At 47.8% G+C, this 27,293-nt stretch overlaps 1 protein-coding gene across 2 annotated transcripts in view; it reads right to left on the reverse strand.

Annotated features, from left to right (window-relative positions):
- Positions 1–27,293, reverse strand: part of LOC119166728 (protein numb) — a 132,533-nt gene that overhangs the window by 79,784 nt on the left and 25,456 nt on the right. The window contains exon 1 of one of the 2 annotated variants that reach the window (XM_037418055.2): positions 4,966–5,735. The exons of the other annotated variant lie outside the window; for it this stretch is intronic. Coding sequence (XP_037273952.2) covers positions 4,966–5,029 — 64 coding nt within the window. The 5' untranslated portion in view covers positions 5,030–5,735. Of the gene's footprint in view, positions 1–4,965; positions 5,736–27,293 lie in introns of those variants that run through there. 2 annotated transcript variants of the gene reach the window in all.

Consider the following 27,293-nt stretch of genomic DNA (forward strand, 5'->3'; position numbering starts at 1 on the left):
TAATTGGTTAACGGGGTGTTAAAGTGCGACTTACTTGGGTCGATGGCTAAATTGGTTAACGTGGTTGTGAAATGGGGTGTTAAATTGCGACTTACTTGGGTCGATGGCTAAATTGGTTAACGTGGTTGTAGGAGGGGGTGTTAAATGAGTGAACACGTACACACGTATGCGAAAGGGCGGCGCTGGTCGAAGGGACGTCGATCATTGTGTTTGTGGATTCGTTGGAATTCATTTCACGCGACCTTGGACGTCGACGCGCCGTACAAACCAACCGACGAGCGGCAACTGAGTGAGCGAGCGCCGACCTTGAGTATATATACAGCTCGACGGCGCATGCACTGTCAGCTGTTGAATGTTCTCGAAGCGCGACGCCACATGCGCGTCCACTGGAGAATCAGGAGAATTGTAGATGTCGAACGCGGTGTGTAGAGGAGGAAGGGTGCACAGATGGTGGAGGAGTGAAGCGCGCGCGGTGTGTAGAGGAGGAAGGGATGCACAGATGGTGGAAGAGTGGGCGACGGCGCGACGGCGCATGCGCGCGCGTCAGCTGTCGAATGTTCGAGAAGCGGTGCGGACGGCGCGGACGGCGCACTACAAGGCGCCAGTATAAGATGCTCCGCATCTAAAACCGCTAGCACCCCATGCACGGCGCTTTTGCACGTCGAGAACAGCAAGTCGTGAAACAGTAGCGAGGTAAATATCCTTTGAAAAAAAAAAAAGTGAACAGCTGGAGAAACGGAACAGCGGATGCGAATATGTCAGGCTCCTATAAGCCAGGCATATTTCCCGGGGAGAGGAAGGGGGGGGGGGGGGGTCTAAAGATTTTGACGATAGCCAAAGACTATAGCTAAAATACTTGACCATTTCAGAAAAAGCAGCTTTTTCCACCATTACTTGTTTTTATCAAAACACCCCTTCTACCAAAAAGTTGCACGGAGGAAGCAGGTGTAGGGGTCTAGCGCATCCCTTGCCTTCCTGGCTATAGGGACCTGTCTGAACAGACGCGATATAGGTAAAACTCGCGCTTCTTTCGGGCGAGCAGCAAAAAAAAAAAAAAAAAAAAAACGAGTGACGCACGGCTGCGAGAGAGAGACAAACAAGCGGATACACGGCAGCAGATGCAGCGGAATGCCGGGAGCTTATCAGCGCAGGCAAGGCACCACTCGGAGAAGAAAAAAAGATAGGGGACAGAGAGCACCTCCCCACAAAGTAGGGCTCTAGTTCAGAGCCTCGCCGAGAGCCCCTCTCGTCCTCCGCAGAGATAAACGCGTCGACGACAGAGAAAGAAGGAGCTCGACACGCAGCGAAGAAAGACATCGCGCAAGGCTTGGTTATTAATCGTCACCATATAACCGCACGCTTTCTTAAGCGTCCACATCAGTCGACCATAGAAGGCGAAAGATGATGACGATGGCCCATATGTATGGTTCACGCCCTCGTTGGGGGATCGGCCAAGAAACTAATAATTCGATAAGACATCTTACTAGCTTTCTTTTTTTTTTCTAGGTCAATCATGATGACGAATTGTGGTTATTGCCCTTTGTAGCGGGTTGGCCGCTCTTAAGTGCATTAATCAGACAAAAATAAAGAGAGAAAAAGACTAGTACAAGATCATAAATAAGTAAAGAAATGAATAAATAAATATCAATACTAAGGTGAAGATATAAAAAGTAGACACACACACACAATGTACACACACATACACACATGTAACACACACATGTAACATATGTACACCCACACACTTAGAGATAGAGAGAGAGAGAGAGAGAGAGAGAGAGAGAGAGAGAGAGAGAGAGAGAGAGAGAGAGAGAGAGAGATAGAAACGACTTGACACGTTTGCGAAAGCCAGCTAATCACACCTCGTAGATCCGGCCACATTGTCTGTTGTCCGTGTGTTGCCACTGTCTCCGCGCGTGTACTAAGCCGCATACCACTGCACCAATCTGTTCTGAGGCGTGTATTTATTGTATTCAACCTCCTACACCCTCCTATGAGAGCTTTCTGAAACTAACGGGGTTCTGAAATGCCTCCGAGATCGTTGGCATTGTAAGCTTGCTGCACTTCACCTTGTTTTTCGCGCTGCCTCCGGGATCACACGAAATGCGGCGCAACACAGAGGGTGAAACGCGCCTTCATTGTAGTCGCAGCTTTGTTGGACACCGAGGAACACAAGTGTCACCCAAAGGTGCAGCTTGGAGGTGAAAAACGAAGGTGAAACCATCGATGTTCCTTACATGACTGTAAGTCAACAAAGTGGATCACTGGAAGTCATATAAGCAATTTTTTGCTTGAATAGAAGATGAAAACAAGCGCGCACCTATGATTGATTGATTGATTAATTGACATATGTGGGGTTTGACGTCCCAAAAGCCCCCTATGATTACGAGAGACGCCGTCGTTGAAGGCTCCGAAGCATGCGCTTTTAGTGACGTCATTTCCGTGACGGAAATTCGGTCGGCCAACTCTTGGCGGAGTGAAAAAGAAAACACTTGCATGTGGAAATAACAGAGAAAAATGTCGGAGAAGCCAGTGCGCGTGTTACAATATGCAGACACTTATTTTATGGACACCAGCCTTTTCGCTGCGTAGTCAAAAATAAAATGTTGGATGAATGACGATAAACGAATGATGGATGAATGAAGATGTTGGATGATGGATGAATGAAGCTTACTTCGATACGCACAAAGAAAACTGCGCGTGTTGGACGAACGAGGCATGCTTGCGTTGAAGAAGCAGGCAGTGTGATTAGTAATCAACGCGCTCGCCTATAATGTGCAAAATGATCAAAATTTTCGTGGCACGCGGAAGTGGTCACGTGTCCTGTCTACGTCTCTGCACAAGGATAGAGTACCACCTTCAATGCACCGGCATACGGGTGTCTCAGAAGCTAGAGACAATGCACACGGACGGCTGAAACAACAAGGTCACACACATGCCGTCGAATTCAGGTACGCGGGCGATAAACCTAGCTGTAGCGACATCGCGGAAAGAAAGGCGACGATCTCGGAGGAAGGGAGTGAACTTCCCATTCGAAATGCCGCAACGGCGCCCCGTCTTAATCTCCCGCCGGATACGGCGAAATACGGTCGCTCACATAACGTATACAGCGCAGAGCCAGAGCGGCGGTGAGAGCCGTTCCAATGTCCAGCGATTCATCACAAAATCGATTAATCGAATCACAGTCTACGAATATATTGAAGTCCAAGAATCATAAAAGTTATGAGTTGGTTTATATCTAAGAGATATCGACCAGCACAAAAAAAAAATCGGAACACTTAAGAAGGTTTAGAAGTTGCGGTCATAACGGCCAACAGTATTTGGAAATAATAAAGTGTGTCCCTTCTTAATTAACCGAGTACTGACACGATTTTGAGGCGCACCAAAAAAAAAAAAAGGACATCTTTCGTTTTCGTGACATCGAAGCCTGACAACACTTATAAAGTATTTTACTTTATTTCATAACTTCTCGTAGCCTGGAATCTGCAAACCATAATGGGAATTATCTCGACAAGTCAACACAGCGGGCGGGGTTTGCGAAATCTGCGTCCCGCCTGCATCCCGAATCGCCGAAATCACTGTCAGAGTCTCTGGAAGGCAATTAATCCACTAGTCGTCCTTTACGCCCCGCCGCGGTGGTCTAGTGGCTAAGGTACTCGGCTGCTGACCCGCAGGTCGCGGGATCGAATCCCGGCTGCGGCGACTGCATTTCCGATGGAGGCGAGAATGTTCTATAGGCCCGTGTGCTCAGATTTGGGTGCACGTTAAAGAACCCTATAGGTGATCGAAATTTCAGGAGCCCTCTACTACGGCGTCTCTCATAATCGTGTGGTGGTTTTGGGGACGTTAAACCCCACATACCACAGTCGTCGTTAGCGTGAACCACGCGCAACTTGCGGCAAATTAACTGACAGCTGTTGCTAGTACGTGGCGAGTTGCAGTATTTCCGTGACGTCAGACACGTGTTGACACATACGTCACTGCGAAGCCGCCCCATTCTTTGATAGCGATATTGTCGTTTTAAGCTATAGCGGTATTCAAAAATATATTCCCAAGCACTACGACAATTTTTTTTTAGGATTCTCGACACCCGAGTTTTCGTTTAGAGTAAAACAAAACCAATTTAAGTTTGTGTCAGTACTCATCTAAGTTTACCGTCTTTAATACTGATAAAGCTGTTTTAACTATATGAATTTCACTTATTTTTATTTATTTAATCATTTATTCTTTTATTGTTTATACCAATACTGCCACTCTTAATGCCAGAATTTGGGCGGGAGCGATTGGAACAATGAACATAACAATGTGGAGGAAGTACAAACACAGAATGTTTAACAGGTTATGCAGCAGAAAAGATGGTATTTAACAAAAATGCATTGATTCACGATGCAAATAACAAAAAAGAAACAACTGAAATATAGTCCACAATTTCAACGATTGCCGCGTCATACAAAACAATAGAATAACCATCCAAAAACAGTGCGCAGCACGTTTCGCTTAGCGGATAAAAATGGGAAAATACTGGATCAGCACTATAGGTACAACATAAAGTAGATAAAGGTAGCAGAGACCCGCTAAAGCTGTCAAACAGCAACCTCTAAAATCAACAACACTTTCTTTTCTTTGCTTTCTTTTTTTTGCATTGTTGCCGGGTTCTACGTTTCGAAATGAACCTGTAAATATGGTCGCTGTAACTGTCTCGATCGAGCAGCTGAAATTTCAAGACACAAAAAGAAATAGAAATGTTAGAAAAATATAGATGGTGTTTATCTATGTATAGATATGTGAAATGGCTATTTACATATGAAGAAGCAAGGATAGGCGAAAGACGAAGCGCTAAGACAACAGCCGATGAAAAGGCGCGCGAGACTAATGCGAGCGGTATCATCAGTTGCTACACGCTACACACTCGCCACTTCCTCCGCACTAACTACAAACGTGCCCATAAACACAATTCGGTCTTACCAACGCCGGCCACGCCGATGGCAGCGCCGCCAACGTCGCCCAGAGCTGACAGAACGGCCGTCATCACGTCACTGCTCCTGCCTCGGCACTCTCGCAAAAATTCACAGCCAAACACTAAGGCGACGGTGCAGTCGAGCTTCCGACCAGTCGCCGACAGCCAATCCGAAAGGCACCTTTATACGCCGTAACACGCACACAAAGCGGCAACTCTTCTATCACGGGCAAAGTTGAGGAGATGACAAGGTCATACGATGTCTTCTTTTCCCGTCGGCTACACTTCTTTTTTTTTTTTCAATTTGGCGCAACACCACGAAAGGTCATCATCGATCGACAAAAACTTCAGATACGCAGTTAGTGGTCGTCAACGCCGACTTGATTATCTCGTAGCGGTCGGTAGACGCTGTGTCTTCATGTGGTTTCCCGCGACGCGCCGGAGTTTTGCAGGAAAGCGACCTCAGCGGGACGACGACTACGACGCCCCTGTTGCGGCGAGTCCCGCAGTCGCATCAAACGACGAAGCGTCGCTGTTGACGAAACCTTCACACCACACAACCAGCCCCGCCCGGACCACTTTTCGGCACCGACGAAGCAACCACATCCGAAACGGTAACACTCGCTTCCGCCCCTCTTTTTTCCGCAATCCACCGAATAGCGTTAAAACGCGCACTTCGTTCAGCCCCCGGCAACACCGCCAGCGACCCCCATCGAGCAAAAAAACAACAAAGACCCCCGCCTTCCCTTCAAAGAACAGTCAGACCCGAGCGCGGAGCGCAGGGCGTGTGCTATTCTTCGACCAGCCGCGATCGACTACGGGAGGTGACGTCAACGCTACGTCACGCGGACGTCGCGCGTGACGTCGCCAGCAGCAGGGCCCGCCGCAGCCGCCACTGCGGACCGTCTGTCACCGCACGTGGCGCATTAAAGAGAGAGAGAAAAACAACCAACAGGCGGGAAACTACGAGAACGCTGAAACGCACAAACGGTTCGTTCGGTCGCTCAGGGCCACGGGAGCGAACCGAACGAACCCCGGCGGGCGGGCGAACGAAATGCAAGCTCTGCAATGCCGCGCGTCGCACGTGGGAACCAGAAATAACTTCAAAACCCTCCCTCTCGGCTCCGCGGCACTTGGAGGCTTTCCTTGGGCGCTCGCTCCGTCAGAGCTTAGGAAACCGTGGCCCGCGCACGTTGCAGAAAATCGCGGTCCCTCAAGGGTTCATGACGCAAATCGAGTCTGCTTTCGCGATTCGTCCGCGCAGACGACTCCCGGGAGACCGAGAGCGGCACAGAAGTAACTGCAGAAGGCACTGGCCGATTACTTGACAGACCACATGTGTCGGTTTAAAGAGGTTACTGCAGAAGGCACAAGCTCCTCACTTAGCAGACGGCGGTGTCGGTTTAGAAAGGTTAACTGCAGAAGGCACTAACCTTGTAAGTATAAGCAGACGACAGGGGCTCAAGCATCGGATATTATAACACGCAGGATGAGAACGCCGCGCAAGTTGTAATACTACCACCATTAGCATTCATTCAAGGTGAAATTTTCTTAGCTTTCCGCCAATCTTTCTGTGGCAACTCTTCTTCGGCAAAAACAAAACGAAAAAATGCGAAGATTTTTCTCATCATCTACCTCATCCGATACGGCGGATAGCGCAGACGGCGTGACAAGATTACTGGTTCACTGCAATCAGAGTATCCGGACAAAAATAGCATACAAATGAATGACTAGACACAGCATGAATTACACAATGTTATGTTAATTACGGCGAATATAGATTATAACCGACAAGAGGCGACAATCATCCAGCACTATAAACGGCTGGCAATGAGCGAGAATAAGCGGTACTTGCAACTCATTCACTGATTATTCTCGCAGACATTACATCACATTCACACACGTCCGCGTTCGTGGGTCCTGGTGCATTCTTTAGGTTGAGCGAGTGAAACAACTTTATTGTTGATCCGGCACAAAGAGGGAAGAGGTAGGGGAATTAAAAGGAGACTCTAGCGTGTTCAGACGTCGCAGAGCAGCAACCAACTCGCGTCAAACCCGTGGGGGCGCCGAAGCGGGTGTCGGAGGCCACGCAGAAGGAAACACGTGGTTCACATTTGCTCCGCCAGGCGACGCAACAATCGCGATTGGACACAAGCAAACCGTCGGCTCTGTCAATGAATTATTTCCATTACTTTTAATTATCCATCCTGACTATTATTTGGCCCTTGAGTAAACATGTTTCACCATCATATTATCCGATAAGAGTTAACTTGAACCAGAACCAACACTTTCGTTACGGTTTTCTTTCTACAGTTTTTTTTTTCTGTAAACGTATTTGGAAAACCGGAAATGCTCGACCGGCAGTATTTGCAAGAGAAACAAGAGAGTCCCTCGACACTGGCAAACAACAACTACAAATAAAAGCATGTGTGGCAGACCCTTGGCTTCAACAAAAGCAACATACCTGTCCTGTGCCATATATCAGTTCACTTGTGTGTTGTGTATCGTATTTACTGGAGTGTCATGTGACTTTTTTTTCCAGATATTTCAACCCGAAGCGCCGAAATGAGCAAGTTCAAGCTGTCTAAACGGTTCAGTGCTTCAACGTGATCCGATATGGAGCGTCTTTCCCATGGTGCGTTCTTTTCCTAACCTAATACGCGCTCCCCTAAGTAAGAAATGCAGTACCGCGAACATTTCTTTTATTTGTTTTTTTTTTGTTTCCTTTCTGAACGCAATGAAAACCAACCCTCGCGTTAGAACTGAGTAAATAAGGTAACTATTACCGCGTCACCTGCTTTGTTCTACGGGCTCAGACTCAACAAGAGCAGTTGCATGACACCACCAAACGAGTTTGCAGATAACCATGCTGCAGGTCACGTGTCGTTGCTATCAAACAAACTCAAACACTGCACAGTGTCACAGGATGCTACACGATGCATACAGGCGATGCTTCGCACCACTATCGTTGCGAATCCTGAGTTGACTGATATGTGGGGTTTAACGCCCCAAAACCACCGTATGATTATGAGAGACGCCGTAGTGGAGGGCTCCACAAATTTCGACCACTCGGGGTTCTTCAACGTGCACCCAAATCTGAGCACACGGGCCTACAGCATTTTCACCCTCATCGAAAATGCAGCCGTCACTGCAGAGATTCGATCCCACGACCTGCGGGTCAGCAGCCGTGTACCTCACCCACTAGACCACCGCGGCGGGGCATAGTTGCAAATCCTGTAGCCCCAAATATCGTAAACCTACCAAATACTGTGGCCAGAAGACGTTCAACTTTATTTACATCCTCAACTAATGTCCATGAGCCGTAATCATAAGGATTGAAGTCATCGGCGGCTCTGCATCGAGAAATAATACTCGCATCGAGCAACCAATGAAGCTTTCCTCATTGCTTTATTATGAAGAAATTGTCTTAGAATATAACTTCCTAAACCACGATATCATTATATGGAACGCCGTAGAAGAGGGCTCTGGAAATTCCGACGATCTGGTGTTCCTAAAAAGAACGCTTCAGAGAAAGACATTTTTTTTTCGATTATTTACCTACTGTTTAACGATATCAATACTTCCATTTTTTTGCGATAAGACACTTGGGTGAGAAAACAGTCAAAGATAAAATGTCAGGGGCGACGCCACCATAAAGTTTCCGCGCCAAACGCCATGACGTCATTACTCTGATGGTGTGTACCAGCTCCTGCGTAGTTCATCATCGCCTACAATTAAGCACGTCGCTTTCTTGAGGGGACCACAGGCTTCACATATCAGGTTTTGGAAAATTTTGTAGGGCCAATGCCACGAAAATACGAAACACACACTTTGAAATCTTTGACGTTATACGCGTCAATATTTCGGCGCAAAATTTGAAAACAAGACTTTGACCTTACATCCTTCTCTATAGTATTAGTATACTGATAAACCTATGTTGGTGAAATTACCTACATCCGAGTTCTCAGAGTGAAATTCATCAATCTAAACAGATTCGTTGTTTAACTTTAGTCTCGCTTTAAACGTGCGCTCAAATCTAAGCACACGTACCTCAAGCGATTCCGCCTGCATCGAAAGTGCCGCCTCCGAAACGGACCGGATACCACGACATCAGTAGTAAAGCGGATACAGGAACCTTAAGCTACAGTTGACACCACATTTCCCTCTGGTGTGCTGTTACGAAGCTATATATGACCCGCGCAAAAACAACATCAAGAAGAAGAAAAAAGCGAAAACAAATAACGGTGACTGGAAACAATGTATAGATGGACGCTACGAGGCAGCGACACGTACGTCCGGTACGACTTTTTTTTTTTTCAATTCAGTTAAATGCATTGCCTAACTCAATCAAGCTATTCTTCGTAAAAAAAAGCAACTTAAAAACCTATATAGCTTAATTTTACAAATTTTACGGTGCTTTGCTTGTTCATTGGTCCTTCCTCTCTATGTGTTTCCGCAAAAGTATTCCAACCGTCTCCAACTTCTACCTTCGGCCTGTTTCCGTTTCCAACGCTGTCTCTTAAACGAAAGGCTTCGCACAGGCTGATGCCCAAATACCACACGCAGGTGCATGCATATGTTCGCATTCAATAATAATAATAATAATAAAAAACATGATCTCTCGTTCGCTTGGCTTTCCCACAAGAGCGACAAGAACAGTGGCGCCATCTATCGATCATAAACGAACCGCGCGAAACACGACGCGTCCTTCGAGAAATACGGCGCGGCGCTGCTTCTCCGCGCGCGAAAACTCGAATGAGGGCAAACCGACGATGTCCCGAAGACGCTCCTTTTTTGTCCAGATAACAGTTCGCCAGACAAAGACTGTCGAAGCAGTCTTTATTACCACGCGAAGCGCGATGGCCTTTGCATAATTGTTGCCAATTGCGCAAACAGATTATGCGCGGGGGTGAAAAGCAGGGGATCGATCAATCTACAGCACAAGCACGCATCACTAAAATAGAAACCAACGACGCATGATCTTGAAAAGACTACCTGCGTCACTTTAAAGTGTGTGATTATCAACGCTCATTTAACACCGCACACTTATAAGCAAACTCCGGCGATTTTTTTACCATGTCAGAGTAATGGAGCTTTTATCTTGCTGAGACACTTGTCACGCGCCCGATAGCTGAAATGCTCGACAAATTCAAAAGTAATTTTTAACGACTACCTGTAGCGATTAGTTCGAATGTAACGTTACCCCAAGCCTTTCTTTTTTTCTATATTGATTATTTCCCTCCCTCTTTCTCTGTGTGCGTGCGTGTGTGTGTGCGTCCGTGCGTGCGCACACATTTCCAGGCTTGCCATCATCTTATCGTTTCGCGAAAAGGGCAACGCGATCAAATTCGCGAAATCATTGCTTCCTTTGAGCAAATTTCGTGGCGTACGAGCGACAGCAGCGCCCGCGTTCCCTCTAGCGGCTTCCTCAGTCAACGCGCGTACCGAAACGAACGCTCCATGCTATCCTGTAAGTGCAGACGCCGGACGCGCGGTGGCGCTACCTGCCGCACAAGCGTCCTCCTCACCGAAGTGGCTCAGCGGGGCGAACGCGAAGCCGGTTCCGGAAGCGGTCAAGCGGCCGTCAAGGACGACCACCTGGCGCATCGCGGAGAACCGGGACGAACAGCGGAGGAAGGAGAGAGAGGATACTAAAACAGAAAACAACGCAAACACAATCCGGTCGTCGCAGCCGTAGAGTTTCCCACAATACTTACTAGAGGGAACTCTGGCGCTAGTGTCTATGGATGCTGCAACACACGGCGCTTCAGCGAGCATGGGAATGATGGGTAGTACACACATTTGTCTAATATTTGTACTTCTAGCCTGCTTCTGGCTCCGTGTGTATTCGTGTGTCTTGAAGCTGTTTTTTTCATGAAAACATAAATTAGCAAATGTTCACCGTTTGCGCTTCACAACCTTATTCTTTTAGGCTTACCATTTTGAATCAAGTTACTAAGTTCAAAATGGTTCGTTCTTTCTTTCAAAACAAAAGCGTAACCAGTAATAAACGAAGCCGCAAGTACGATTCGCCGCCCGCAAGTACGAAGACTAGGCAAATGTGTATACTACCCATCATTCCCATGGTCGCTGAACGATCGCAGCGCCAGAGTGTCCTCTAGTTAACTTTGGGAAACTCTATGGTCGCAGCCTCTCATCCGATCGGCAACAACGGCACACTTATGAGTAGGCGAACGAGTCACCAAAAGATCAGAGCACCTTCTATAGGAGAACAGCTATATGGATGCGTTTACTGCATTACGGGATCAGCTGTAGCATTGCTTGCGGGACATTTTAAGGTTTGTTCGGAGACTTCTTAACCGTTTATCTGTTTAGGAAGTTACCGGGTATTGATGGACAACGCTGGTAGTTACACGATATGACGAAGACCCCAGCCAAAGATACAGATGATGATAACACAAATACATATTGTTCTCTCTTGACGGCGGAATATAGCACAGCGCCGCTTTTGTGGCCTCCGCGACTAGCTACGGCAATGCGCCATAGCCAATCGCAGAGGCCACGCAATTTTACCAATTTTATTTATTTTTTTATCGAAAATAAAATATTTTTCATAAAACTTCAGGCAAAATTCGTAAAATCGTAAACGCGATAGAAATTCGTACATTTTACGGGGAAATCTGGAGAGTTGGCAGGTATGAAAAGCTAATATTGCGGTCGTAGAGACTTAGTGGTGGATTACTATCTACCACTATTACTACCACTATACTGTGTACCACTACTACCGCTACTACTATCTACCGCTAACCCTAGAGACGAAGGTATATAACAGCTGCATCTTGCCGGTACTTCTTTACGGAGCAGAAACCTGGAGGCTCACAGGTGTAACCTCAAGAGAGGAGAGCAGAGTGAGTCGGAGAACAAAGCGGGGTTAAGGATATCATATCTGAAACCAAGAAGAAGAAATGGACATGAGCCGGGCACGTAGCGCGTAGGAAGGATAATTACTGGTCGTTAAGGGTAACTAACTTGATTCCCTGGGAAGGCAAGTGGGTTAGGGGGAGACAGAAAGTTAGGGGGGCAGATGAGATTAGGAAATTTGCGGGTATAAAAGTAGCAGCAGCAAGCACAGGACCGGGTTGGCTGGCGGAACATGGGAGAGGCCCTTGTCCTGCAGTGGACGTTATTTTATTTTATTTATAGCATACTGCGGACAAAAATTCCAAGCACGGTGAGCATACATGAAACACACTCAATAACAGAATGAAACAAGGTTGCAAAGCGTTTTTTACACAATTTCTTCGCATATAAGACAGAGGGGTTATGACTTTTAAAAAAAGTAACAATTGAACAACAAGGTGATAATACAATTCAAGGAAGTCATGGAAGAAGAGTATTTACACAAATGGTCAAGGGCGTTGAGGAAATGCTTCGGTTAGTTTATTCCAATCATCTATTGTTTGTGGGAAATAGGAGTACCGAAAAGTATCAGCTGATGATGATGCTGATGATGAAGATGATGAAATTGGGTCGCCACTGAAACTTGACGGCGCAATACAACAGCCTTTAATAATAATAATTGTTTGGGTTTAACGTCCCGAAACCATGATACGATTATGAGAGACGCCGTAGTGGAGGGCTCCGGAAGTTTCGACCCCCTGTGGTTTTTTTAAACGTGCGCCCAAATCTAAGCACACGGGCCTAGAGCACTTTCGCCTCCATCGAAAATACGGCGACCGGGATTCGATGCCATGACGTTCGGGTAAGCACTCGCAGCACAACCACAAGATGATAGTTATAGCGCGAGAACAAAACGACGACACAGAGACCAGAAGGACACGAAAGACTGTGTCGTCGTTTCGTTCTCGCGCTATAACTGTCGTCATGCCATACCAACTAGCCCTAGCTGCCACACTTCTAAGTTACAACCACAAGACCACGGTGGGTTGAGAGACTTGTACCGTGTTAAGGATTTGTTTACTTCTGACCCAGGGGTGGGATGCTATGGCCCGCTGACGTTTACCGCGAATAACGGGCCCAAACGAAAAGGGGCTGCAGTGAATGAATCCAGTGACAGACAGGCAGTCATGAAAGAACTGAAAGGGGGGCGCTTGCTATTTCATGATGGAGCGGGCGTGGCTGTGGTTACGCGCCAGTTTCTTTTTTGTTTTGTTTTTGTTTCCGGAAGCCCGCCGTCACCGGCGGTGACAAAAGCCCGGAAGCACAAACCGGAAGACCGCAACCTTATCTCGGGCACCCAAGGCGCTTCGCGCCGACGAGCGGAGCCGGATCGTCTGCTCTGCAAGGTCGGCCAAGAAGCAGACGAATCGCCAAAGAAGAGGCAGACGATTTAAACAGCGACCACAAGGAATTCGTTCCAAACTTGCTACATGTGCGTCCTTTTTCTTTTCTTCGCTAAAGCTAAAGTCTTTCCGTTCCAGCTGACACGTTCACTTTCCTTGATTAGTTAAGTACGCCAGCTGACGTGCACATGTAGTGCACTGTCATTTTTTTTATTATTTCTTTCATGCAAGAACGTAACCTGGAATGCTTACCAGGGAAAGGGGGAGGGAGGTGCTAAACTATACTTATTGCATGCTCATGCTTGCGTTTGTATGTGTGAGTATATATGTATGCACATGCACATATATGCACATGCGGGGAGTTTATGACCACACCAGGCCACGACAGTACTTTCATGGGCCCATTTACCACCTCTACAAACAAGTAAACGCCTTCCCTTCACGACTATGGTTTGAACTGATATCACAACTTTCATGATAAGGGTGCACTTCGCACACAGTTCTCTTGGACTTCTTCTTCTTGATATGCCTACACAATGACTCGAAGCCCGACAGCCATTTCCAATTCTTCAGTCGATTTCATTGATCCCCCACGGAACTTTCTGCACCTATAGCGTGTTCTTCAACTGCCTCTGAGATCGGTTCGCGCGTGACTAAGCGGCGACGTCACGTGATTACGTCATCAAGTGACGTAAGACGAAATTGTCTATCCGAGGCGTCGTGTGGTGGCGTGATCGCGTGACGACTTTTTGCGTGTCTCATGTTGACACCGACGCGCGCATTTCGTGTTTCATGAGCCATATAAGGCTTTAGCCTTAATGGGGCAGACACGGAGACCGAAGTTAGGAATTGTCGTTATCTACAGCGTCAAACGAAAGGCCAAGCCATCAAAAACCTAGAAAATGCACTGCTAAGTATCAATGGACCCCGGGAAATTAATTGCAGCACGTCTTTTTCAACTAGTTTCGGTTCCTACTTTACCTCGTCAACACGCTGTGAGCTCCTCGTCAAGTGATGACGCAACGTTTGGACGGACACTCTACACCCTGGCGGCATATTGGTGACGCAGAAGTGGCAATTTCGAATGTTCAGGTGACGCACAAGACAGCCAATTTTTTGTTATGGAGGTTTTGGTATCCGACGCCATCACAACCAAGTCATACCGCTACGTGACGTCACCAGAACCAGTGCTGTAGCCTCACGTCAAGCTGGCGTCGATGTCGACCATTAAGTGCGCCGCGGGAAAATTGACTTAATATCAAAATAAAATCAACAAATCAGCAAATATCAGCAAATATCAACATCTGCTGAGCCTCACACATGCTCAAAGCCGTCTCTGTATACAAGAGGTCTGTGCGGCAGAACAAACTCGCTTTGAAAAAATAGTGCCAGAACCCGTTTATAAATGAGAAAATGCATATATGAATCGAGAGCTAGGCGACAGAAACGAAGGGTATAGACTTCTGAAAGAATGTGCAAAGGGAGTTAGTTATGTTGCAAAAGCAGCAATGGCTATGATACGCGCCCGGACGCTATAGGCGATTTTTATGAGACGGTATGCTGAATAGCGTAAAAACAAAATTTTGTTTATAGTTTGTTTAAAATAAATGTTGTCTCTAGAAACCAACAAACTTTCTCTATGGGAATGATTACATTCCCTGATAGCAATAACATCGGGTGTAGAGGTGTTTGCGTATTGTAGGATTCGTTATTATCATCGTGTTTATTTTTTTATTTTTTGGACAACTGTAGATGTTCTTACAACATGACTGACAGTCAAAGGTTCCTTGCAATGTTCGCATTGGGGCTCATGAAGAGATGTAGAGAGGGACAGATGAAGTGGGAAAAAAAAAGGGGAAAAAACGAAGCAAAAAAGAAAAGTGGTAAAAATTAAGTTCCCACGCCACTCATAAGAGGAAGGAGGAAGAGAAAAACGTTGAACCCCAGGTGGTCGAAATTTTCGGAGCCCTGCACTATACGGCGTCTCTCGTAATCATATGGCGGTTTTGGGACGTTAAACCCCACTATCAATCAATCAAAGAAAACGCTCTCTGTTTGAACGACAACAATGCCGGACTATATTTCACGACAGAGGCCCCACCCGCTTCAACTTTGGAAACGTTGGTACCAAAGTTAAACGCGTGCAGCGCGCCTACGTGGATTGGCGTACCTGTTGCATCTCATTAGCGCGGCGCGCCACCGATGCTGCCAAGAGGACTGGCTTATCGCATCCTGCCCGAAAAAAAAAAAACAAAAAAAACCCGAGTTCTGTTTACACAGCGTATATGCAACACAATGTAGAAAGACGTTCCCGTGGGTCACGTTAACTTAATTACATGGTTTTGCGAGCCAGACCAACGTCATGTTTATCCGGCCCGTCCTGTTGTGGTTTACTCCGGCGTAGTAAGCTTTCACCATAAACACGAAACATAAACACGAAAAGTTAGCGGGTTGCTGTTCGGGTGTGTTGTCGTTTTCGTATACGTGCAGCGTGCATTAGCGAGACCCGTATAAGAAAAGACGACAGGTAAGCGGTAATAGGGCAGGCTATAGGGTCAGCGGTTAATTACGCTGACCACTAATATGCCGCAAACTGCGAAAAATAGAGGTCAGCACTTAGTAAGACAGGCTGTAGGTGCCAAGCAAGCGCTAATACAACAGGTTTGCGATCATCGATTAGTGGTATCGACCATTGGCCAATGTTTACATGGTAGCGGTTAATATCGACAAGCCAACGACCCTGACGAACGTGCAAAAGTTGCTTTGCATCAAACAAGTTATAGCGCTTCCACGTCGTTTCATGTGTGTCGTGATTTGCGTTGAGTCACGCTACATATAACCAGGGCGTTCATTGAAGCTCGCCTATACATCGAGTGCGGACGGACAGAAGTCGAACCCGCACGCTCGTAGTTAGCGGCGAAGCACCATATAGCCACTGTATACTTATACACGGAGCGCAAACGCTATATACCACTGCGCGAACCAATAGCCAGCTTTTAGAATAGGGTACGCAAACGTTCGCGTTAGCGTTTGTCGCCAACTGCACAGACGTCATACGCTATATGCTCTTGGGCATAGCAAACGTCACCTTTCGGAAATAGCGTATCTTACCTAATCGAACGCTAATACTGCGTACGCTATTCCAAAACATTCCATGCAATGATCCAGGACTCGCTCGCTGGATTCCGTGCCGACCGGTTGTGCCTTCGCGATCTCCGACGTCAGCGTAGCTCTGGCCGACTGGGCTGGCCCTACGTCATCTCCTGACGCCGACCTACGACGACAGTGTAGCTCTGACTGACTGGACTTGCTCTACGCCACCTCCTGACGCCGACAAGAACTCTCGCAAGTTGTGCCCGGTCCTCGGACTCCTGTGACCGTGTTTCCGTCTTTCCTATCTCTCCTATCCCCTCGATATGTCCTCGCTCGCTGCCTTAGCGGGTCTTTCTCTCTATACATACCTTTAATCCTATTCTATTAATCCCTCCTCACCCCCATCCCTTGTGAGCTACTGTTGAAGTGTCGCACCGTGATGCAGACAGTTACGGCGCTCACTTTTCTTTTCCTTTCTCACTTAGAACCAGTTATTCCAATGATCCGCTGACTAATGGGCACGCGCACTTCCCTAACGCACTAGCACTGCAGCGTACGCAGACTTGTAACGTACAGTCCCAACAAATGGCGTAATCGATTCCGACTTCGTTATTGAACTAAAAAAAAAAGAATTTGAGTGCTTTTTTTTTTCCTTAACTATAGACAAGACTTTAAACGCAGTCCCACAAACAATGAGGCCAAGAAAGGTACAGGAGACGCTATTTGTTGTATTATTAGCTGTATACTGTATTACTGTATTAAATGCGAGAAAAAAAATACAACCGAAGAAAAGGCAACTTGCCACCGGCAGATGCCGAACCTGCGACCTTCGAATAACGCGTCCGATGCTCTACCAACCGAGGTAAGGCGGCAGTCGTCCCCGCGTTCACTTTATGAGGTACGTAATTGATTGATTGATATGTGGGGTTTAACGTCCCAAAACCACCATATGATTATGAGAGACGCCGTAGCGGAGGGCTCCGGAGATTTCGACCACCTGGGGTTCTTTAACGTGCACCCAAATCTGAGCACACGGGCCTACAACATTTCCGCCTCCATCGGAAATGCAGCCGCCGCAGCCGTGATTCGATCCCGCGACCTGCGGGTCAGCAGCCGAGTACCTTAGCCACTATAGACCACCGCGGCGGGGCTTATGAGGTACGTATACGTGCACGTAAACCTGCGTGTGTTACATAGTGAGAGCCGCTCCAAGTCATGACGGCGAGTGTGGAACAGCGACGGCATTCGTTTTTTTTTATCCGCTTCAACATATTTATTTATTTATTTATTTATTTATTTATTTATTTATTTATTTACAAATACAGCTGTCCCATGCCTGGGACATTGCAGGAGCGGGTACAGAAAAATCAACGAAAGCACAGAAACAAACAATAGTGCGCACAAACTTATGTCACTAACACGTAAAATTTTTCCCGAACTCTACAGTGTTCAGTCTATACGCAATGCACCATCAAGCTTGTTCCAAACTTCCACCACACGCGGAAAAAAAAAGAGAATTTGAAACGATCCAAACGAGACCTGAAACATCTTCAAGTTTACATCGTAATCAGCACAATACAGTCAAAAAGACTACAAATAACGTCATCCGTACCGTCCTTTCGGCTTCGTCGTCTGTATAGGTTTTTCATTATTTCATACCTGTTGCATCTCATTAGCGCTGCGCGACCGACGTGAGCTCATCGTCTGAAAAACCAGCTTTGCTTACCCAGTAATAACATGCATGCCTGCCGAGAGTATGCAGGAAACGACCTCCCCCCCCCCCCCGGGGGGGGGGGGGGGTTGGCGTGCGCGGTAATTCAATCCTCTCTCGGCATCCGTGCACGCATAACACACCCGGAAGCCGCCGCACAAGGACGCGCCGGATATTGCGGCGCTGCAGCCATGAATGGCAGTCAGTGAGCCTGCACCGTGCAGCATAGAGTTTCCCACAATACTTACTAGAGGGAACTCTGGCGCTAGTGTCTATGGGAGCTACAACGCACGGCGCTTCAGCGAGCATGGGAATGATTGGGTAGTACACACGTCTGTCTAATATTAGTACTTCCGGCCTGCCTTTGGCTCCGTGTGTGTTCGTGTGGCTTGGAGCTGTTTTCTCACGAAACAAGTATTATATATTGTTCAGTGGCTGCACTTCACCATATTATTCTTTTAGACTTACTTTTCCAAATCGGATCACGAAGTTCAAAAGGGTTCAATGTTTCTTTCAAAACAAAACTGAAACACAGCAATAAACGGAAGCCGCGAGTATACGATTCGCCGCCCGCAAGTACGAAGACTAGGCAAATGTGTGTACTACCCAATCATTCCCATGGTCGCTGAACGATCGCAGCGCCAGGGTGCCCTCTAGTTAATTTTGAGAAACTCTATGCCATATGCAGTGAGCAGACTGCGCGAGACAGTTAACTCTATAGTGCGGCCACTCCATGCAGCGAAATATGTGTATACCCCCGCAACGGCGCATGCGTCAGTCAATGCACGAAGACCTCACGCGCTTATCTCAAAAAGCGCATCGCACGCAGCTTGAGAGCAATAGTTGCGTGCACTGATAAGATACGGCACGCTGCGAAGGGCGCGTTCACTCGGGTGCTCTTGACCAGAGAGCTTCCGAATATTTACTAGAGGCGGAAACTGTGGCGCTGTGATCGCTAACCAGCCGCTCGTGCAGGCAAATCCATGCGCTATGCCGGCATGAGCGTCACGAGTTGCAGCTCCGTGCAGCGCCCGATTTACATACAGTGCCTCGTTACGATTGATTGATTGATGGGTGGGGTTTAACGTTCCAAAACCACTATATGATTATGAGAGACGCCGTAGTGGAGGGCTCCGGAAATTTAGACCACCTGGGGTTCTTTAACGTGCACGCAAATCTGAGTACACGGGCCTACAGCATTTCCGCCTCCATCGGAAATGCAGCCGCCGCAGCCGGGATTCGAACCCGCGCCCTGCGGGTCAGCAGCCGAGTACCTTAGCCACTAGACCACCGCGGCGGGGCACAGTGCCTCGTTACGAAACTGTGATCTCGATAATAGAATCTCGCGAAGATTAGGGAGACTTAAATCTCAGCTGCACAAGATCACGTGACCCCAGCAGGAAAAGTCACGCACAACGTCAAACCGTCGCCGTGCAGTTAGAACCGGAAATGGATGGTTCCATATCTGGCGAGGCGTATAGACACCATTGCATTTTTTCCAGCGCTGTAAGTTATCCCATGACGACAAACCAACAACCACACATCGCTTAGCTTTCGTTGACACGCCGTAAGTTGAACTATCCACAAAAGCTATACATAACGCAACATTGAAAGCTTCGTAATTTCGCTATACGTTGCCAACAACACGTCAGCAATACGTTTCCAGGGTTGGAAATACGTTAGCAACAACACGCGCAAGCTCTAAGTGCCACAGCACATTAGATTGCGCAAGATCTTTCGACACGTCAGAAGTCTGACCAATCACATAACAAATTAAACGCTTGATGTGCACATTATTTGCAACAATGCGCACACTATCCTTTGTCAGGGCACAACTGCCTGTATATACACTTTTCCTTTTGCTGTACAAAACAACGTGACACGCTTCTGAGAGGCTCGAAAAGTCGCTGCAAACACTCCAGCGATGGCAACGTCTTATCCATCTTACCCAGCCATCGTGTCCCGTCTTGCAAGTATGAATACGCTTATTGTATATACTGCGTATGCACAGCCGAGAGCCCTCCAACGTTATTCGACACGCGTGCTGTGAACAAAAGAAACATCGCTCACGACTCGCTGCAGGAGGAGGAGACAGGCCGTCTGTGCCGTCGCCGCTTCTGCGTAACAAACACGCGCACGATCAGGCAGATGTTTCCGGCGAGCAGACGACGTGCATGCGGTGCTACACGCACACACATAAGCACGTACATTAAGTACATTCACGGCAGAACAGAGCGCCAGTAAATACGCAGTCTGGCAGAAGGAAGCAGGTGAACCTAGTGCACCAAACAGCTGAGCGAGAAGAATAGAAAAGGAAAAAAAAGCGTCGACAGACTACCCTAACCAGCTGTGCCTCCATACATTAAGTTGCTGCCGGCGTCGCGGAAACGAGCGGCAGCGTATATGGAAACTATATCCCGTGCACCGCCGACTTCGAGTAAGCCAATCGGAGAGTCCAGCGGGTACATGTATACACACCGGCGTGCCACGCCCTTTTTATCCGCAAACGTAAGCGTCTGGCGTCGTCTGCTGATTCGAGGGCGGCACATGAAACAGACGACGGGCAGACGAGATTCAGACATAGAGGTTCTTTTGAAGAAACGTAACGCCACAAACGTACGTTGGTCTTTATTTTAAATGTGTTGTCACCACCACCACCTTGGGATTCCGCACGAATTATTTCTCAGTACGGTACGTCGCGGCCTCGGATTAACGAGGCCCAAAAACACTGAATTAATTCACTCAGCCGATTTAAAAAGATACACGTAAGGTAAGATGACATGATTCACGCTCAAAAAATATCATATGTATTTCATAACTTCGAACCTAATCTGTCATTCTTGTGCATTAGCAAAAGACAATATGTCCTCTCAATAGCGAGTACATATGTTCTAATTTGCATTACAACAGTCACTGGAAAAATTAAGTGCAAAGGAAAAAAGACAATCTGTTCGACGCAGAGGGTCTTTCAGCATGCGCTCTGAAACCTGAACATAAAGCATCGTGCAATAATATATACCCCAAAATAAAAGAAGTGAAGAAATGTTATTTCAGCGCAGACCAATGGGAATAGTACGTATTCATTGTGAAGTGCAAACAAGAACACCTAAATGACGGTTCGAATAACGATTACATAGCTGAAGTTGAATTTTAAAAAATCCAAATTGTGCCCATGCTCCCGTCCCTTTGATTTCAAATGACTTGCACGTACATCACGACGAACAAGATATGTCGTTATAAACGCAACGACTGCGCACGCGCTAATGGTTTTACCGACTTTGCGCATCTAAAGAACAACGCGTGCTTCCTCGGACTTTGGGAATGTTTTAGGCTCGTTGTATAGTGGTAACTGTAGTAGAAGAGTCTGCTAATGATTGTATAATATATACAGGGAGCGTTCCGGACGCTTCCGGTATCAAGCGTCCCGAACGCTTCACTGTTAATCGGAAGCTTGATTAATGCCTCTTTTACTAGATGTCTACCGCGTGGCCCGGAGCCCGGTTCCACACCCTCTCCCTCTTTTTTCTCAGTGGAAAGGCAACGAGCGCCACGTGCGGCGAACGCCTGCAACAGAGATCACGAGATGCTACCTCAGAAATTGCCATCACTTGTTACCGTCTCGGAAGTGCTAGGAGCATCATACTAGCCGACGCACCACATTTCCACTGCTGCCGGAAGTCGGTAAGGCAACGAGCGCCACCTCACAGTTTTGTGGAGAACTGAATCGAACCGCCACTGCAAAGAGAAATCGAGCAACGCGGCGGGCATCTAGTCAAGGAAGCATTGGCTTGATATAGGAAGCACCCCAAAGGCTTCCTACTCCTTTTGCGAACACTGTACGGAAGTACATGCGGCGTGCCGCAGGCCCCAGGTCATCTTTTCGAAGGCACGTATACAAAGGAACATCCACATTTAATATGGTGTAAGGAACGAGAAGAAGGCGGACGGCATGCAGAGCTCTTGCACTGTCAGATGATGACGCGGAGGCGGCCGAGCGCACTATATAAATGTGTGCAGTATAAGCGCAGTTTTCTACCCCGTTACTGCTCGTCGTGACACACAGCACTGGTCAGTGAAGACGGAAAAAAAAACATAGCACGTTTATCCAGAGAACAAAAACGCGTTTCTTCGGAATTTGAAAATTTTGGCCGATCAATGGAGACAGAACCTCGTGGTATGGTGGTAATTGGAGTTTAAAAATCACCCGCCGTAATGCATGTTCCACGCAAGAGTGCCGAACGCTCACGGTAATAGCTCGGGACGCTGAACACGGGAAGCGTCCCGAACGTTTCCCTAAACATTTCGCGAACACAGCACAGAACTGCAGAGAGGCAGGGCGACGGCACCGGGTGATCCTTTCGGAAACGTGTACACACAGCAACATCCGCATATAATATACGAGACGGGAAGGAGGCGGACGCCACACGAAGCTCTCGCGCTGTCAGATGATGCGGAGGAGCGCACTATATATATATATATATATGTGTGTGTGTGTGTGTGTGTGTGTGTGTGTAGTGCGCCGTAGCTTCCTGCTCCGATAGAAGCTCGTCGTGATATACGGCATTGATCGACGAAGACGGAACAAAAACATAGCGCGCTTATCCCCCCAGCCACCACCGCAGCTGGCGAGCTCCTCTCAGTCTTCTCGTGCTGTCAACCGGCGGCATCATCACGAGGAGCGGGGGCGGACTCGGAAAGGCGTATAAACCCGAAAGCAGGAAATACGACGGGCGACGCGTTATACAAGACGAAGCGTATATTTGACAGGAGCGCCGACAGTGTTGGTTTTCGAGGCTTTTTACGATGGAACCGGGTGGGGCTAGTAGACGCGGAAACGGATGACGGATCTCATCGAATGTGAGACAGAAGCTGTCACCTAAATGGCGCTTCTTTCTTGTGTTTTTTGGTAGTGACACCGTCCATTCAGAGAAAAAAAACAGCACAATGTATGCCAGGCAGTACACTCTTTCAAAGAGAACATTGGTCTGCTTCCAGCACGGTGCAATGTCCAGCTTCTATGATTTCGCGATTTCCAATTAGCAGATGGGCACAGCTGAAACTGCACCGTCGATTTTTCAGATCGTGCTATACGTTTTGTTTTGTTTTTTTTTTTCGATGTGCGCTGAACTTACCCATGAATTCGCAGGTGAGGAAGGCCGACGAATATGCGCATACTGAAAACAGCAGGTGTCACCCCGCCTACAAAAAAAAAAAAAAATTCCGCGGCGAAAATCCGCGAAAGCACCCAAAACATCGAGCTGCTTAAAGAGGCGATGACATCCGATTTTTCGATCATAATCCGTATTTCGTAGGTTAATCCTTGCGCGTTCACAAACAGGTTAGCGAAATTTTAACGTACTTGGCCGAGCATTTAATATATAATTGAATATTCTCGTTGAGACGCGAGCGGCCCGCGGGTCTATTCGACCATTCCAGCGACTATAGGCGGCGCAGCGGAAGGTCAAAATGGCGGACGAGACGGTGATGTCGCGAGCGTTTACGTCATGCAGCGTCGCAGAGCGTGAAGACGCGTTCATTGATTTATGACTACTGAGACACCGAACTGCGACGCTGTTTTATCACCGCGTGACAGCTTCGGAGCACGGCCACGTGGCGCCGCCCACGTCGCTGGAACGACCGAATAACAACGCTGGTACACTCGCGAACCATGACGTCACAAGCTGCTTGGCCATGTGCAAGCGTCTGCATTCAGGAGGGCAGATTTTGTTCCACGGTCAGCTGCACGTGCCAATCGAGCGATTTCAGCTTTTTTTCAGCTTGGCATTGAAATTAAAACGACACGGCGGAGGCTGGAACTTCGGTACAAGGTGGCGGCTGCCGCACCGCGCACGCCCATGACGTCACACAAAACACGGCAAGATAGCGGTTGCCAACGGTGGGCGGGTGGGGTTTATAGCCAGCGGCCTCTGGGGCTTATTTCGTGCCGAAACATCTTCGGAAATGCATTATTTTAAAATATGTATACGGCCACAATAGACCACCCACTTTTTTTTTTCGGTGTAAGCCACAAAGCAAATTCTTGTGTGACCGTTCCGTGGGCCCCTTTAATGCGGCTCGGGTGCAAGAAGCGAGCACGATTCAAGCACGCGAAGTCGTAGACTGTGACGACGAGAGCTAAAGAAAGAAGGAAAGAAAGAAAGAAGGAAAGAAAGAAGGAAAGGAAGAAGTAAAGAAAGAAAGAAAGGAAGAAGTAAAGAAAGAAAGAAAGAAAAGAAAAGAAAGAAAGGAAGAAGGAAAAGAAGTAAAGAAAGAAAGAAAAGAAATAAAGAAGTAAAGAAACAAACAAAGAAAGAAAGAAAGAAGGAAAGAAAGAAAGAAAGAAAGAAAGAAAGGAAGAAACTACGGGACATTAGCGCCGCCAGCGAAATCGAGCCCCCGCTTTACCCATTCAATGGAAGCAGTCAGACAACACCATTAGAGCGGATGTATAATACCGCGATAGCCTTATACAAGCTGGCGCACGCACGATTCGCCCTCGGAGGCGAAATGCCGCCGCATCAGGTGTACACGACACGGTTTATCGCGCGTGCGGCACGAGGCCGAATAGCTAATCGACAGCCGATAGAGAGCGTTGCACACGAGCGCCTCTCGTGTTCCGTAGCTGCGAGCGTATAATGGCTACGTTCAAGCACCGCAAGTGTACGCTATACACAACGAGCGTGCGAGAAAAAACGCGAGAACAAAACGGCTGTCGATCGCGGCCACCGCGAGGTCATAGGGCGGGATCCCCCGCCAGTGGGTTAATGGGATGCCTCACCTTGCGGTGATATGGGATGGAGCAAAAGGTATACCGCTCCTGACTAGCTGGCTGGATAAACAACATTGGAAGGAACTTGTGAGAGAGTAAATGAGTGAGTGGAGTGAATGAGTGGATTGAGTGAGAGGAGTGAATGAGCGAGTGGGGTGAGTGAGTAAGCGGAGTGAGCGGGTGAATGAGCGGAGTGAGCGGGTGAATGAGCGGAGTGAGCGGGTGAATGAGCGGAGTGAGTGGGGTGAGTGAGCGGAGCGAGCGGGTGAATGAGCGGAGTGAGTGGGGTGAATGAGTGAGTGAGCGAGCGAATGTATGTGCGTGCACAAAAATAAAGTAAGCTTAATGTAACAAAAAAAACGAGTTCTGGAGGTATGACGGGCTTAAGCCAATTTGATACATATGAATAGGGGATACATTTCGAAATATTGTTCACAAAATAAAAAAAACTGTTCAAAAAGTAAAAGAAAGTCACTGAAAGGAAAGATATACATACATGCTCTGTTATTTGCCGAGTGGAAGAATCACGTTAGGTTTCCCTGGTTGATTGATTGATATGGGGGGGGGGGGGGTTTAACGTCCCAAAACCGCCATATGATTATGAGAGGCGCCTTAATGGAGGGCTCCGGAAATGTTGACTGCGTGGGGTTCTTCAACGTCCATCCAAATGTGAGCACACAGGCCTATTGCATTTTCGCCCCCGTCGAAGTTTCCCTGGTTTATTTCAGTGTCTTTTGCATGGGATTGTGTCACGCAAGCAGGCATATACATACACACGCACACATTCCCTCAAACACATGTGTGAACGCACGCACACACACACACACACACACGCACACACACACACACACACACACACACACACACACACACACACACACACGCACCAACTGGAGTCAATTCATGTAGCGCAGACCCTCCATCCCCCTTCCCCTGTTGTATATAACTGAACCCACTACGGTGTTGAATCGCTCTTCCGTCCGAAGCTTGCTTACCATACGCACGCACTGCCATAACAGATGCGCACGCAAGCCACACAGGAAACGGGATTGCAAACACCGGCAGTGACGATCATCGAAAGGGCTATAACACGCTGCAGGTCGTGCCAGTTTATGAACGGACGGGGGCGCCATGCCGGTTTTTCGCAACGCTCGCAAAATATACTTGCGCAACTACCAGGGAACGTACACACAAAAACTCGCCGCTCGATTATTTATACGTCAGCACGTGCAGCGCGTTTCCGGATTGGCTTACAACGCTGCACGGTTCGAGGAAATAAACCGGGCCGGTGGTGTATCTATCGACGTATAGGCGTTCAATCGACGTCAAGCCTTCCTGCCGTTGCGTTTGTCGTCTTCGAGCGATGGGCGCAGTACCCTATGATGTAGATGCGTATACACACGGCGAGAACGCTCGCAAAGCGTCCGATGTGTGAGCTCCCAGTCGAGAAAAAAAAACGTGTCAACAAAGTGTGAGCCTTTTACGCCAGTGCGCAACTTGAAAAGAGTATAGTGATCAATTTTCGAACCGCAGTTCAGTCCGCCATATAAATATCTTAGACGGCTCTGGGCGCAGTACCCTATGATGTATACAATGCATACACACGGCGAGAACGCTCGCACAGCGTCCGATGTGTGACCTCCCAGTCAAGGAAAAAAAAACGCGTCAACAAAGTGTGAGCCTTTTACGCCAGCGCGCAACTTGAACAGAGTATATAGTGATCAATTTTCGAAACGCAGTTCAGTGCGCCATATAAATATCTTAGGCGGTTCTGGCCAAGTTCTATAAGCTCAGTAAACGGTATCTTGTGTTGACATTAGATTCGATTTTCGCCCGGCGCGCCTACATATTGGCATTAAGTAACACAACAGCATGAAGTCAGGCTACATACAGTGTCAGTTCTGGTGACTTCCCGCACCAGTATATACGGCTATAGTTGTGATGACGTCAGGTGACTAAACATACGAAATAGCCGCTTGCGTGTCACCAACGGAGCCACGTCAGGAAGCATTGAAGATATTCCCCATGCAATTTGGGGAGCAGCCGTGGAAACTTCCCGATATCCCACGCGATAACGTGACGAGACGCTCACACTGCGTCGAGATTGCGGCAAGGTAAACGAAGATAGCTTTCAGACACGCCGTGATTATTTTCCAGGGCACACTCACGCATAACAGTGCGTTTTCTAAGATCATTCTGAAAAGAATAATAAAAAAAAAAGATTAGCAGTGGCTTATCTCAGCTATGCCAGCATGTATACATATATCGTGAGCTACGTGTAAGCCGATTATTCTTAGCTTTCTATGGTTGTTTGAAACTAGCTTATCATGCTTACCGCTGGGCGAACGGACGGACAGACAGACGAATGGAGACAGACAGACAAACGGACAGACGGATGGACGGACGGAGAGACAGACAGACGGAAGGGCAGACAGACAGACAGACGGACGGACAGAAGGATGGATGGACGGACGGACGGACGGACGGACGGGCGGACGG

This window comes from Rhipicephalus microplus, chromosome 6 (genome assembly GCF_043290135.1).
Source record: "Rhipicephalus microplus isolate Deutch F79 chromosome 6, USDA_Rmic, whole genome shotgun sequence".
NCBI classification, from domain to species: Eukaryota; Metazoa; Arthropoda; class Arachnida; order Ixodida; family Ixodidae; genus Rhipicephalus; species Rhipicephalus microplus.